A 14337-nucleotide genomic window follows, 5' to 3' on the forward strand; every position below is an offset into this window, starting at 1 on the left:
CAAATGGCTTATGGTGGGGCACAATACAGGGGATCATTTATTCAACAACAAAAAAATTCATTCGAATAAACGATGTCGCCCAAACCACGCTTATCAAGCTCAGTAGTCACACTACTGCTCCACCCACTCTCTCAAAGTATGAAATAGCGACGGTGTTTTGAATTTCTCTCAAACGAGCATTGATTTTGCGAGCATTGATTTTGCGATATTTTCAGGCAAAACTTGGATTTTTCTGCTGAAGGTCGATAATTTTGTTCCGACTTTCATCCAAATCCATGAAATTAAATAAATCATAACCTAATTGGTTTCACTATTTCTTCCCAGTAGTGAAGTAATCATCGATCTGTTCCTATTTTCTGTTGCTTTGTATTTTTCGATCCCGTGATTTATAGCATTGATGGGGCTTCTAAGTATCATCCGGAAAATCAAGCGGAAAGAGAAAGAAATGCGAATTCTTATGGTGTATGTATGCCTATTATCTCTACCTTGCATTTTATGTGTGTGTGTGTGAATATATATATATATATGTACGCATATGTTATGATGAATAATTATTTTTGTTGCAGGGGTCTTGATAACTCAGGAAAAACTACGATTGTTCTGAAAATTAATGGAGAGGACACAAGCGTAATCAGTCCCACGCTGGGTTTCAACATCAAGACCATCACTTATGACAAGTCAGCTTCCTTCTTCTGCCTTCATTTTCTAGTTTTAGTTCTATCTTAATTCATCTGGTTAGAAGAGTAAAATTTGTTAAAGTCTGTAATGTGAAATCATTGTTTGACCTAATTGGCTACTAATTTGAATCCATTGGTAACACGAATTAGTCTGATTATAGTAGTTTAGGTTTTGGTTCATATTAGCTTCAATCTACTTTTTGGCTTGATTAACTGATTTTGAATGCTAAATGTTGGAATTATTATTATTATTATTTTTTTCAAAATTTGTTTTGAATTAGTTTATTATCATTGTGGAAAATGTGCATTTTTATATTCAACTTGGTAGTGAGTTCGTTTTGTTAAGTTGGGTGCTTCATTGATGATAATTTTGGAGTTTTGGGATTTTTTAAAGTATTCTTTTTATGAAGAGGACTTTGAGTTTGAGATTTGAATTGATATGTTCATGGCAGGTATACCCTTAATATATGGGATGTTGGAGGGCAAAGGACAATAAGGTCTTATTGGAGAAACTATTTTGAGCAAACGGATGGTTTGGTATGGGTTGTTGATAGCTCGGATCTTAGGAGGCTGGACGATTGCAAACTCGAGCTGGATAATCTTTTGAAAGAAGAGGTATTTTCATTTCCGATTCTCTTCTTCTCTTGTGCTACAATCTCCTTTTGCAAATTAGTAGACAAAGGAAAGATATGGACACCTATATTACACGGACTCTTAAAAATTGCATGAAGTACCTGTATCAGACATGCGGCACTGAGACATAAGTATCGAATATGTGTCTGATACAGCTGGTGGTTGGTCATGCACCTCCAAGCATCGCCATAATTCAAGTTTATCATATAATTGTACTTAAAACTCCCCTATTATGTTCTTTCTGTTTCATCAGTGCTTTGGCAAGAGTGAAATGACTATATTGAACATTTTATATCCCAATAATTTTTATATTTTGATTGTATAGTGTATACCTTCTGTGCACACAACAAAAAAAGACATATTTTTACTCTTTAAAAAAAAGAACAAATATCATCTAGTGTGAATATTTAGTTGTGTCCCAATATCCCGCATCCTTGGGTCTGGAAATTTGATAGGTTCGAGCTTAGACATGCACATGCACCTGACGCACATATCTCAGTCCATGTCACATAAACATGACATAAATAATGTAGTAATGGGTTAGGATTAGAAAGTAATTGTTTATGATTTCAATTGTTTTTTTTTAATTGTTTATGATTTCAATTGTTTTTTTTCTTCTCTCTTTTCTAACGACTGCTAAACTCCTGGTGGTTAAACTATGCATTAATATTTTCTATTTATTATATCTGCACTTCTCTTTTAAATGTTGATTCATATGGACACGTTATTGTTTAGTATGGCGTTAATCCTGAAATGAAGAACATGAGAAATTATGGTGGAGGATTGTGGCCTTATTAGAGATGTCTGTACCATATAATTTTAATTCACAAATACTTCAAGAACACCTTAAAGCATTGAGGATTGTTTTAAAAAAATATTTTTGATTCCCCAAATTATGTTGAGTAACTTCAGAATGATGATAAATGTGTTGATTGTTTTTTTCCTAACATTTATTCTTGAGTAACCTCCAGATCAGCTAGCAAATTTTTTCCTTTCCTCTGGTTCTCAAAGCCTTCTTTACTGACAATGGTCACAATGCTGGGAACACCACCTATCATGGAACATCTTTGATAAACAAATTTGAATCACGAGAAAAAGAGCATCATGCTGTGAAAACATAATGTTATGGGGGTTACAACGATGTCCTTTCTTTGATATCTATTTATTTATTTACTTTTTTGGTGTTGGGGTCCAGTAATCTTCAGCCAAGGCACTCCCAATGGGATGTTGGCTCGAAAACAGGTTTGCTACCATAGATAAATTTAGTCTTTCTGAAAGACTAGTAATTTTATTACTTTGTCATCAAGTTTAGTCATTCTTCTTTTCCAATTATTGTATACTCTCGAAAGGATTCTAGATTCTATCCATAACCAATTTTGAGGTGACAGCGAGTGACAAATATCCTAGATGAATTTCCAGTACCAGGATATATCTCCCCAACAATAATCTATCTAAGTAGGACTTATGAAGCCATAAAAAACACTCCAAGAGCATGGAAGACCTGATTGTAGTTGTTTGCGTTAGAACTCCGGATTAGTGCATCTTTGGATTGATATATTGGCGCTTTGATTTTGCAATTAATTTTCTGGACCCAAAGATTTGTCTTATCTTTGCATTTATTGACCATGATTCAACTAGTTATCTGTGTAGGCATGGCTTTGAACTTTGAAGTGCATGATTGTCCCATTGAAGGTTGAATCTTGATTTAAATTGCTGTATATCCTGGACCCTTTCATTTTCCTTCATCGATTTTTCATGGTGCAAACGGAACACTTGCGGTTATACTTTATGATCTTTATTGCCTTCATTTAGCTGTCTGCAATACTAAAATTAATACTCCCTCCATTCCAAAATAACTGTCCACCTTTTCATTTTTATCCGTCTCAAGATAAGTGTCCCATTTGAAAAGTTCAGTGTACTGTTTTTGGTAATATTAACAATTTAACTTTCTTGCATTGAACCTATAAAAAGTAAAACATCACATCACTTAGAGATGCTTTGATAAAAAATCATAACAAAAAACTAGAAGTAATACAATAAAAAATAATAAAAATCATTTTCTTAAAAAGTTAGATTCCCGAAAAGGGACAGTTATTTTGCAAACGGAGGGAGTATTTTACAAGAGCTTACTTTTCTGTTGTTACTACAGAGGCTATCAGGAGCATCACTACTGATTCTAGCAAATAAGCAGGACATACAGGGTGCTCTCACACCAGATGAACTAGCAAAAGTAAGGATTCTAATCGAATTTACCTTGTATATTTGCTTAACACTTTCTTTGCTACTAATGAAACATTAAATTTGAACATTGAATGCTCAATTTCTTGAGGAAACAAAAATAATTTTATACCGTTGAAATTTTCATCCCTATTATTTTGGTTCCTTGTTACTTGTTATATATGTTTTTGAAACGGTCACTTCTTCATTAAAATCTGTGGTGAAACTGGGGTAGTAGCATCAAAAGCTTCTTCATCCATGCATGTAGAAAATATGAGGTTGAGATTGATTGGGACCATCTCGCGGGGAATTCTTATTGAGATAGAGCATGTGTAATATATAAATTATTCTTAATAAATAAATTGTGATTATTTTTCAATGTAAATGGATCTCATATTATCCCAATGCAGTATGTTATTGTTAAAAAAAAGTTGCAGTATGTTATAGAGTAGTTCACTTTATATGGTTGTTTCCATATGTAATTGTATATGTGGTGTTGTGATTCGAATTTGGTTCCGGGTTCCCCGTTGATTGAGCTTTGTGTGGGTCTCTTTTTTATTACAAAAAAGAGAGAGTGAGTAGGAGTGAGAGCTAGGGTTTGGAGAATCTTCATATTTTCGTATAGTGAATTCTTTCGCTAGATCTTTACCGAGGATGTAAACTTTGCCGAACCACATTCTTTATGTTTGACGTGTTTATTTTTGTCGTGATTTGTAATTGTTTCCTGGATTCGTTTGTCGTAGCAATATATAATAATAATCAAGCCTCTACTTGGAGGTGGGCGACACGAGTCATATGTTTGCATTACACGGTCTCTTAGCAAAAAAAAAAAGAAAAAGAAAATTGTGTCAGATGACTCAGATACCTTTGGTCTGAAAGTGAATTGTTCGTAGAAGGAATTCGAATTCATTGAATAATACAGTAAAACTATTATCACACTTTTGCAGGTGCTCAACTTGGAAGCCATGGATAAAACCCGGCACTGGAAAATTGTTGGCTGTAGTGCTTACACTGGAGAGGGGCTGCTCGAGGGACTTGATTGGTTGGTTCAGGACATCGCCTCTCGAATCTACATGCTAGATTAAGTCATTGTAATCATGTGTTTTGTTGACATTTTGTTAAATTCATATTTTCGCATCAATACTATTGCAAATGTAAAACCAGAAAACTTGCCTGTAAACTCTGTTATCTGTTTAATTATCTTTTTTGGTTGGTGAAATTAATTGACCTCTCCCATACAAACTTTTGTTACACGGTAAAAGTGACAAAAACAATTAATAAATGTATAAAACTTTAACAGATCTCATTTGTCATTTTTTTCATATACACTACATACACGGAAACTGATAATACGTTTCTGTTTGCTGGCTCAAGCAAGACTGCTGCACAAAACTTCAAAGAACGCGTTCCTCTTCGCGACTGAACCCGCCTGCTGCACAAAACTTCAAAAAACGCGTTCCTTCTTCGCGACTGAACCCTGCTGGACGCACCTATCTGCCTCCTAATTAGTTTCTCTAATATATCAAATAATATTGTTACAACATATGCTTCAACAAACTAACATTATAAAATCTGAGCATTTTCACTTTGTCAAATAAAAGAATAGTTGATTAAATAAATAATGTTATGTTCATCCAAAGTTATGTTTGGCAGTATCATGCAATAGCCATTAAAATGCATTTCAAATGTGTGACACATAAATGCATTGTTGGTGTGTTTTGAAGCATTCAAATTGGAGAAAAAAACTTGCTAGTCAGTCGTCAAAGAAAACGTAGAGCCTACCATGTTTTTTTGCCTGATGTAATTGTCACACTTTTTGTTTTTAGGAGAAAAACAAAATATTACAAACCGTACTCCAACTCGGATACCTAAAAAGATGAGAAGTGAAAAAAATTCAAATATATGAAGCACCAAACATACTTCAAACAGTACCACTCTGAGATGTTGACATGTATGGGAATTAAACATATGCTCATTTTAGAAGTAACCTCACCAAATATGCGGATGTATTACTTTGTTATTGAAAAAGGAGAATGGGAATCTAAGTTGCTCCAAAATTTTAAAAGATTTTACAAAATCATAATTTCAGTTAATATTGAATTATTGAATTAATAATTTATAAAAATAATTATAGCTAGACATGCTTAACCAAACTACAATTCGGACGGCGAAATAGAGAAGAGAATTTTTTTTTTTGTATGAAAAAAATATTAAATAATATTTATGTAGCAGAAAATACTTGAGGGTCGATGAACAAAATAATAATAAAAAAAGACCTTAAGTTAGAGATTCTCTTTTCTCACATTCTGTTAAAATATATTTTTTTGTATAAAATATACATTGTCATGTATGATGTGTAAATTTGTATAATTTTTTTTTTTTTATGTTTAATAGTTTGTTAAGATACACTGTCACATCATCAATATGTACACAGTCATTTTACACAATCACATCACCATATTTCATTTCTCTTCTCTGTTTTGCATCTCATTAATAAATCAACCCTATATTAACTAAGTTTGTAAAAATTATCCTTAATCTAATTTCTATATTTGTATGTCTCATATATTTTGTATTTGGTTTGAGAGTGCCGCATGTATAATTCAGTGTAAGATAATATTTCAGGAGGACCACCTCGGTCTGAGGAGAGCGGTAATATTAGTAGTAACTTTTATGCCTTGTTTTGTCGGTTTTACTTATTTTATGTCCAAATGTAAGAACCTGTTGGAGGATAGAAATGATCACACGAACAAATTGGACCAGTTAGGAGATGGATCCCTTAATACAGTAATGCTCGAGTACTTTCGAACAGTAAATTATTGTGTTCCAGTACATATATATATATATATGGACTGAAGTAAAAAGCAGGTAAGCCTTCAATGGAATCTAGGTTAGATTGTGGAGATTTTTTGAGTTCCTTATTATGTCTTACTTATGTCTGCATATGACGTTTATGGTTGCTGTTGAATAACAATATTTCAGGAACAGGGAAAAATCTCGTGAGAGGGGAAGATAGAGAGAGAGAGAGAACGGGAGAAGTCTCGTGAACGCTCCCATGACAAGCCAAGGGATCGTGATCTTAAAGAGGATGGGCACCACAGAGACCGGGACAGGAACCGGGACAAGGAGAGAGAGCGAGGTCGTGATGGTGACCGTGATCGCGATTATGAGCGTTCACGTGATGGAGAATACGATCGATCACGGTGAAAAGGAGTCTAACTATGATCCTGCTGAGGCAGAGGATGATCCTGGTTGGTATGAAGAGTCTGGACATGGGCATAGGCGTCCAAAAGCTGAATACTATGAACATCAAAGGCCGGCGTCAATATGATAAGATGGATACGAATACTAGGGATATTATGGTGCCTCTAAACTTCCAGCTTGATCGGTGAGGAGACAGATGTTTGCCTTGTGCTCCCTTTTTTCTGTTTGATATTGTTCTCATTAGAACATATTTTGATATCTTATTGTCTTTGGTACTCCTCTTACCATTTTTTGAAAATGGAGCGAATGAATAATTGTGGTAACATTTGAAATTGCTTTTTTTTTTTTTTTTTTTAATCAGTGTCTGTATTGTGCAGACAGACTATCTCTCAAAAACCTTAGATTGATTAATGTCAATGTAGCTAACAGAGCATGTCTCAAAAACCTTCAAAAACTCGCTTTCCTTACTCTACTACAAGCTGCTAAGAGGTCGTCTCTCTAGCCTGAAGTTAACTCGGAATAGACTTATTAAGACATAATTACTGATCTCGGTTCCTTCGAGCTTCTCAGATGGCCTTCCTCTTAGCAACTCTCCCTTTCGGGATAAGTTCCCCAACTCCACCAATTCCCATCGACTCTTCTCTTTTATAAAAGAAACCTATATTATTATTACAAAAAAGAAAAATTTTAAAAGCGTTAATAAACTTGTAAAACATATATTCTAAAATTAAAAATTAAGATTCGAAGTCTTTAATTCCCATTAGTATATTAGCAATATTATATATTTGTACGTAGAAACAAAAACAAAAACAAAAACAAAAAATCAATATGTAAAACATAAATAAATAAACGTAACCAATAACTAAAAATGCCAATTAAAATTTTAGAAAAGTCAGAGTTGGTTACCTGATGACTGAGGATGCATGTTTCTTAAACCTTATTTTTGTCAAATATTTAGGCCCGATGCTAATCCTAAAAATAAGAAAACATTCAAGTTGTGAAGAAGAGGTTTCACAATCTCACTCATAACATTTAAAACACCACCATGTAAGTACTATCTGTATCATGTATCAACCCAACCCAACCCAACTATGCTATCAGTCAAAATTTTGGACACCTATCCTTAGAAAGAGGTGTGATTAGTACACATATATTATATTCAGCTCTTATATTAAATTAATTCAATAACAAAATTCAATGCATCAGTTTAGGAATAATCTTCAAAATTAACAAATCAAAATCTTAATATTCTGTATTCTAATAAGAAAAGAAAATCAAAAACCAAAATTTGAAAATAAAAATATGGTAGAAAGATTGAATATTTATTACACAGATTGTATTTCTATGTGAAACAAAACATCCAGGTGAGCTAAATCAAAATATATCAACCAACTCTGACTTGCATGTCTCAAAAACCTTCAAAAACTCGCTTTCCTTACTCTACTACAAGCTGCTAAGAGGTCGTCTCTCTAGCCTGAAGTTAACTCGGAATAGACTCATTAAGACATAATTACTGATCTGGGTTCCTTCGATGGCCTTCCTCTTAGCAATTATCCCTTTCGGGATAAGTTCCCCAACCCCACCCATTCCCATCAACTCTTCTCTTTTATAAAAGAAACCTATATTATTATTACAAAAAAGAAAAAATTTTAAAATCGTTAATAGACTTGTAAAACATATATTCTGAAATTAAAATTTAAGATTCGAAGTCTTTAATTCCCATTAGTATATTAGCAATATTATATATATACGTATGTAGAAATAAAAACAAAAACAAAAAATCAATATGTAAAACATAAATAAATAAACGTAACCAATAACTAAAAATGCCAATTAAAATTTTAGAAAAGTCAGAGTTGGTTACCTGATGACTGAGGATGCATGTTTCTTAAACCTTATTTTTGTTAAATATTTAGGCTCGATGCTAATCCTAAAAATAAGAAAACATTCAAGTTGTGAAGAAGAGGTTTCACAATCTCACTCATAACATTTAAAACACCACCATGTAAGTACTATCTGTATCATGTATCAACCCAACCCAACCCAACTATGCTATCAGTCAAAATTTTGGACACCTATCCTTAGAAAGAGGTGTGATTAGTACACATATATTATATTCAGCTCTTATGTTAAATTAATTCAATAACAAAATTCAATGCATCAGTTTAGGAATAATCTTCAAAATTAACAAATCAAAATCTTAATATTCTGTATTCTAATAAGAAAAGAAAATCAAAAACCAAAATATGAAAATAAAAATATGGTAGAAAGATTGAATATTTATTACACAGATTGTATTTCTATGTGAAGCAAAACATCCAGGTGAGCTAAATCAAAATATATCAACCAAAATGTTAACTAACAATGTTTCTTTAGACAATTGACTGATTAAGGCCTAGAAAATCCTATTTGGGTTATTAATAAAAAAATTACCAATTTATTTCTAAACAATTCGCCACTCAATATCCTATCTCTTCTTTTGACCAATTTACTAATCCTATTTGAGAATCTACTAGTGGAAGCAGAGGGTGAGGTAGTTCATGGCAAGCCCCTTCCAACATTATGATTTGCCCTAAAACTATTGATACACATATATATATATGTATGGGCAAAAACAACCAACCAGTCAAATGGTCATATATACTGGTCAAAAAGTAGGTTTGGTACTGGAGTTGTAGGATCTGGCTGATTTGAATCTGATACGGTAATAATTATATTTTGTTTGGAGTTTCGACCATTTGACTGGTTAGTTGAAATGATTTGCCCTAAATATATATATATATATATATATATATATATTTTTGGTGTCCCATCATCGGAGGCTCCATAAATTTTGAAGCCCTAGGCGACCGCATTTGTCACCTTGGGTCAGGACCAACCCTGGGCTTATTACGATTGGGCCTTTATTTTAGTACGGTGACTGAGTTGACTTGAGTTTGATTGGGTAGACTAATTTTGAGGTGGGCTAATACTTTTAATAAACAAATTTGTTGTATTGGTCAACAAAAATTTATTGATCTGTTGCAACCATTTAGCTAGGGATTTGTTGGATAGAAGCAATCAATCATTAGAGAAAAATAAGTTACAGATTTAGTGCACACCATTTTGCTCATGTATATATGTGTGCATGCCTTTACAAGAATGTTTTATAAAAAAATGTTGTTTTAGGTAGTATTTATAGCGGAGACATTCGTGTTTATTCAGTATCTTGTTCAGTTTCATAGTTCTAATTGGTCAGTTTAGATGGTAAGATATGGTGTGGCTGTGTTGAGTTTCTTTACTTGAACATGAGGTTTGTAAATTTGCAAGGCAGAGAAGACCTACTGATGAAGATCAAAGGATGTGTTGTTGATTCTGGAGGGGACCTGGATTTAAATCCTCGGGTTTGAAAATCAATCTTTAATTCTTCTGAAATTCAAAGATTGTTTGTTTTTTTTGGTTATATCTGAATTAAACAACTATATTCATAGCTTTATGTAACATCTCTTCTAGGTTCTATTTATTTAGAGAACCAAATTCATTTGCTTTAGCTAATGCAGCAAAATTCATTTTTATTTGTCACGTTCTGCAATTTCTATTTTACGTAGATGGTCTAACAATGTTGTTTAATTATACACTTATAAGTGGACCTATAGCTTTGATTGATTTATACACTACTATATGGAAGTATGGCTTTATTTGTTTCTTGGGAAAATGGGAAGGGCAAAGTGATATGTCAGGTACTTTTTAAAAACCATATTATTATTATTATTATTTTTCCTCCCTTTCCAAGAACTAGACCAGGAAATGCTCAACCTCCTTCTACGACCCAACAACGTGCTTTAGTCCAATGACGCTACAAGCGTGCTTCAGTGCGGCCAAACAACCCATCAACTTGCTTCAGTGAAACCCAGTTCAAGACGGCAAAGGACTCGCCGGACATTTCATTCCCGCCACCAATAGAAGAATCGAAGATGGGTGTAAGTAGTGATTGGCTAAGGGTAATTTTGTAAATTTGCATTGATCAATGAGGTTAAAAATATCATTTCAAATATTGAAAGGATAAAATTGGCCTTGTATCGATTTGTATCGATTTGGTCATGCTGACACCGTCAGTTGCTTAAGGTAATTTGTTATATAAACCAAAACTTCAAAGGAGATGTGAAATTATAAAATGTAGAAGGGGGTGTAAGTAGAATATAAGTAAACATTAGGGGGTATAGGTTATAAAATTTGGTTTTGACAGATTATAATTTATGCAGTGCAGTGTTTTTGAAAGTGTTGGGATCGTAGACTGCCCACAACACACTGTCCGCGTGTGTGGGGTGGAGGGTTTTTATTTTATTTCATTTATTTATTCATTTAATCCGGTCCTAACTTTTAAGAAGGAATAAAACAAACATAAACTTCTCAAACTTTCTAGAAGGAAGAAAACATAATACCATAAACCTTGGTAGGTTATTTTTGGAATTCTTTTTTACGGTGATGGATGGAGAGAGTCCAAACTAGACTCTCAAATGATTTACGAGAGTGCAACTTCAATGGTATTGTTTTATGATACGATTGTTAATATGAAAATTTGAAAGTTGGTGATTCTCTTTAATTAATTCTCTCACTTAATCGGTATAGCAATTTGAAAACAAATGATTTCAAAAGCCAGATTTTGAATTAGACTCAGAAACCTTTGGGTACAAATTATCCAATCTAAATTGAAATTTGGGATTTTTATTTCATTTCTTCTTTGAAAAACAAGATTATGGGAATGAATATCTTTCAAAATTTTGATTTTTCATCTATAATATCAAGACAATTGCTAATGTTAAAATTAGGGTTTATTTGATTCCAGATAAATAAAAGGAAACCGAAGAAGAGCTTGGAATAAGAGATAAGAACTAGAGCTATTAAGAGTTGAAAATGAAAAAAGTTTTAGACCGAAACATGCATTAATCGTATTTTGACTGTTGGTTGCTTCTATTAGGGCCTGAAAAATGATTGTCACGGTGATAGTGTCGGGCCAAATACACCAAGGCTATTGATATGGGTCCCACTTCAAGCCATCGGCCATGATTTAATCGAAGTTTGGTCTTCTCCTTTAATGATAAAGGTATTGCAGCTTGAGAAGATTTTTAGAGCGCGACTATTATCTAATGAAACTGAGGCACGGTTAAATTTTCATTATTATCATGATTCCTTCTTGTAAATTTTCATTATTATCATGAGTAATTATTTAATTGTCATACTTTTTACGAGATAATAATTGTCATACTTTTAGTATAAAATACTTTTAGAATGAACATTAACATAATATATTTAATCGACATAGTGAGAATGCTAAGAAACATTATATATTTAAACTCAAAATGCTAAGATTTTACAGTAATATAACAATATTGTTGAGGCATGGGAGGAAACCACATAGAAGTAAACCAGTGTTCTTCTTTTACACGACAGAAATTGCAAAACCAAATTCATGCTTGGTGTTACTGGGGTGATCAAAACAATAATTTGGTTGAAATGTACCGGACGATTAAAAAACAAGGAATATAAATATTAGATCTGGATTCAAAATTCCTTAAAATGAATTCCAACGAGAACAAGATTAAAATGTAACCAAACAAATTATGGAAATCAATTGCGAGATAAATATATAAAAAAGTTGTATTAGATTGAGAAGCAAACTAAGAGAATTAAACTAAAAAATATATAATTATACTAAACTAAATTTAGACATTTCACTTTTGTCTTTAAGTCGATCATTATAACTCGAAACCTTGTGCTCAAAATTATCCATATATTATTTAAGCTCCAGCCATTCCCCACTACACATCCAAATACATTTGAACTGAGCACAAGTTTCTAATTACCAAGCCCTAAACCAAACTCTTCATCGTACACTATTGTTTGCATTGACATATTTAGAGCTCACCCCTGTAATTAACCATTCCTCAACCCAGATCCAATCTTCTCTCCACCAATCATGTCTTCAAAGACCCAGAAACAACACCCTCATTGGACCTCACATACACAACGAAACAAATCAACAATCAAAACCCTAACCCCATCCGAATTTGATCTTGATGTCTTGATAACCCTAACCCCAACCCCATCCGAAGTGGATCTTGATGTCTTAATTGATATCACTGACAGTGTCAAAGATCTTGGCCCCACATTTATTCATCGTACTTAGTTCCCGGAATTGGGGCCTGACGTAGTGCCTGTGCCTAGAGACCACTCATTTCCTGATTGTTTTATCATCAATGTGTTACCAGAACCCGTTCCCAATTCTACCCTTTGCAAACTGCCAAACAGCCCCTTCCTCCTACTGCCGATTACCAAAACACTCTATCACTCCACTTTCTTTTCTTATGTGACTAAATGACAAAAAATAACCCTGTGCTTTTGAATTTTACTTATTTTCCGAAAAGAAAATTTTCCATTTAAACATAAAACTACGCGGTTTTGAATAAATTAAAAGAGTTCCATGGACAACGGTAAGTTTGAATAAACTAAAAGAGTTCTATGGATATAAAACTACATAATATATATATATTTTAAAAAGATTTTATTAGTTTATATCTTTTTGTATTCCTTTCTTTCTTCATTTTTATCGCCAGTATTTTTTAAACTTTCTATAAATTTGTTACTCCACACTCCCTCCCTCTCACTTGGTGTAAATATTGGTAACCTAATGAATTTGATTTGTTTAACCATGATTCCAAGTTATACCCAAATTAGCGGTAAGTTACTAACAATATGATTTAATTCTCATTCAACGATTTTGATACATCAAAAGTTAGAGCAGATGTTTCAACAAATTTACATAGCATTTTCACTTCGTCATGTAAGAGTGTAGTTGCTTAAATATATAAGGTTGATGTTCATCCACAGTTCATGCTCAGTTTCTTCCAGACATAAATGTGAGCATCAACTTTGGATGAACATTTTACATGACAAAGTGAAAGTTCATAATCTTTTTTATGTTTTTTTTCATGTGTGGTGGACCCTCAAGTATTTTCACTTTTGTTCCCTCAACTGATAAATTATAGTAGTATTATATAAGAAAGTAAATGTTTGGTATTTCTCCCTTTAAGTAACATCTAGTTGTACCATTTTGATCTCTATTTGTAAAGATCACAACTCATAAATGAAATTATGATTCATGAGCTAAGAACATGATTTCACGTGGAAGTGTCATGTTGTAACTATTTTTCAATTAAACCAAAACTAATATCTGTATTCTCAGATTGTATTATACAGAAAAGAGTTTTCAAACATAATTGATTTTATATCGGCTTGATATATATGGTATAATAAGCTACAAGTTGGCAAAATTATTATTATTTTTTTCCAGGTAAATGACAGAATTAAATATTTGAAACAAAATGATATGAGTTTTGAAAAGTCTAAACAAGCCACTTGTTTAAGAAATATTAGCCCACAAGTAGAACACTATATAATATACTATGTGTTTTATATACTTTGATTAAAATTTAACCATTGAGCTATTTAATAAAGTCCAATTTGTATAACCAATCTGTTTTTATACAAAAATGAATTTGTTTGGTTCAAAAAGCTCTCATAAATTTTATTTGATTTCAATTTTAATAAATTTGTTATAATCGCATTG

The 14337-nt window shown here is 32.7% G+C and overlaps 1 protein-coding gene across 2 annotated transcripts; it reads left to right on the forward strand.

Annotated features, from left to right (window-relative positions):
* The first annotated feature begins 70 nt into the window (after positions 1-70).
* On the forward strand, positions 71-4746 carry LOC132266699 (ADP-ribosylation factor-like protein 2). 2 transcript variants are annotated; one of them, XM_059767667.1, is made up of 6 exons: positions 71-241; positions 325-462; positions 567-677; positions 1130-1292; positions 3460-3540; positions 4475-4746. In XM_059767667.1, the coding sequence occupies exons 2-6, from the start codon at positions 398-400 to the stop codon at positions 4610-4612; spliced, it is 558 nt and encodes a 185-aa protein (XP_059623650.1). In that variant the 5' UTR covers positions 71-241; positions 325-397; the 3' UTR covers positions 4613-4746. The 2 variants fall into 2 exon arrangements, with proteins under 2 accessions (XP_059623650.1, XP_059623651.1); XM_059767668.1 differs by having other exon boundaries at positions 393-462.
* Positions 4747-14337: the final 9591 nt, after the last annotated feature.

This window comes from Cornus florida, unplaced genomic scaffold (assembly GCF_030987335.1).
Source record: "Cornus florida cultivar Cherokee Brave unplaced genomic scaffold, ASM3098733v1 CherokeeBrave_3.0.0_Hap2_Chr07, whole genome shotgun sequence".
NCBI classification, from domain to species: domain Eukaryota; kingdom Viridiplantae; phylum Streptophyta; class Magnoliopsida; order Cornales; family Cornaceae; genus Cornus; species Cornus florida.

Bases quoted from the DNA above. Each gene is read 5' to 3' on its own strand.
- LOC132266699 (XM_059767667.1), top strand. From the start codon at position 398: ATGGGGCTTCTAAGTATCATCCGGAAAATCAAGCGGAAAGAGAAAGAA. The intron at 463-566 runs GTATGTATGCCT...TTTTTGTTGCAG, and splicing joins GAAATGCGAATTCTTATGGT to GGGTCTTGATAACTCAGGAA. The intron at 3,541-4,474 runs GTAAGGATTCTA...ACACTTTTGCAG, and splicing joins CACCAGATGAACTAGCAAAA to GTGCTCAACTTGGAAGCCAT.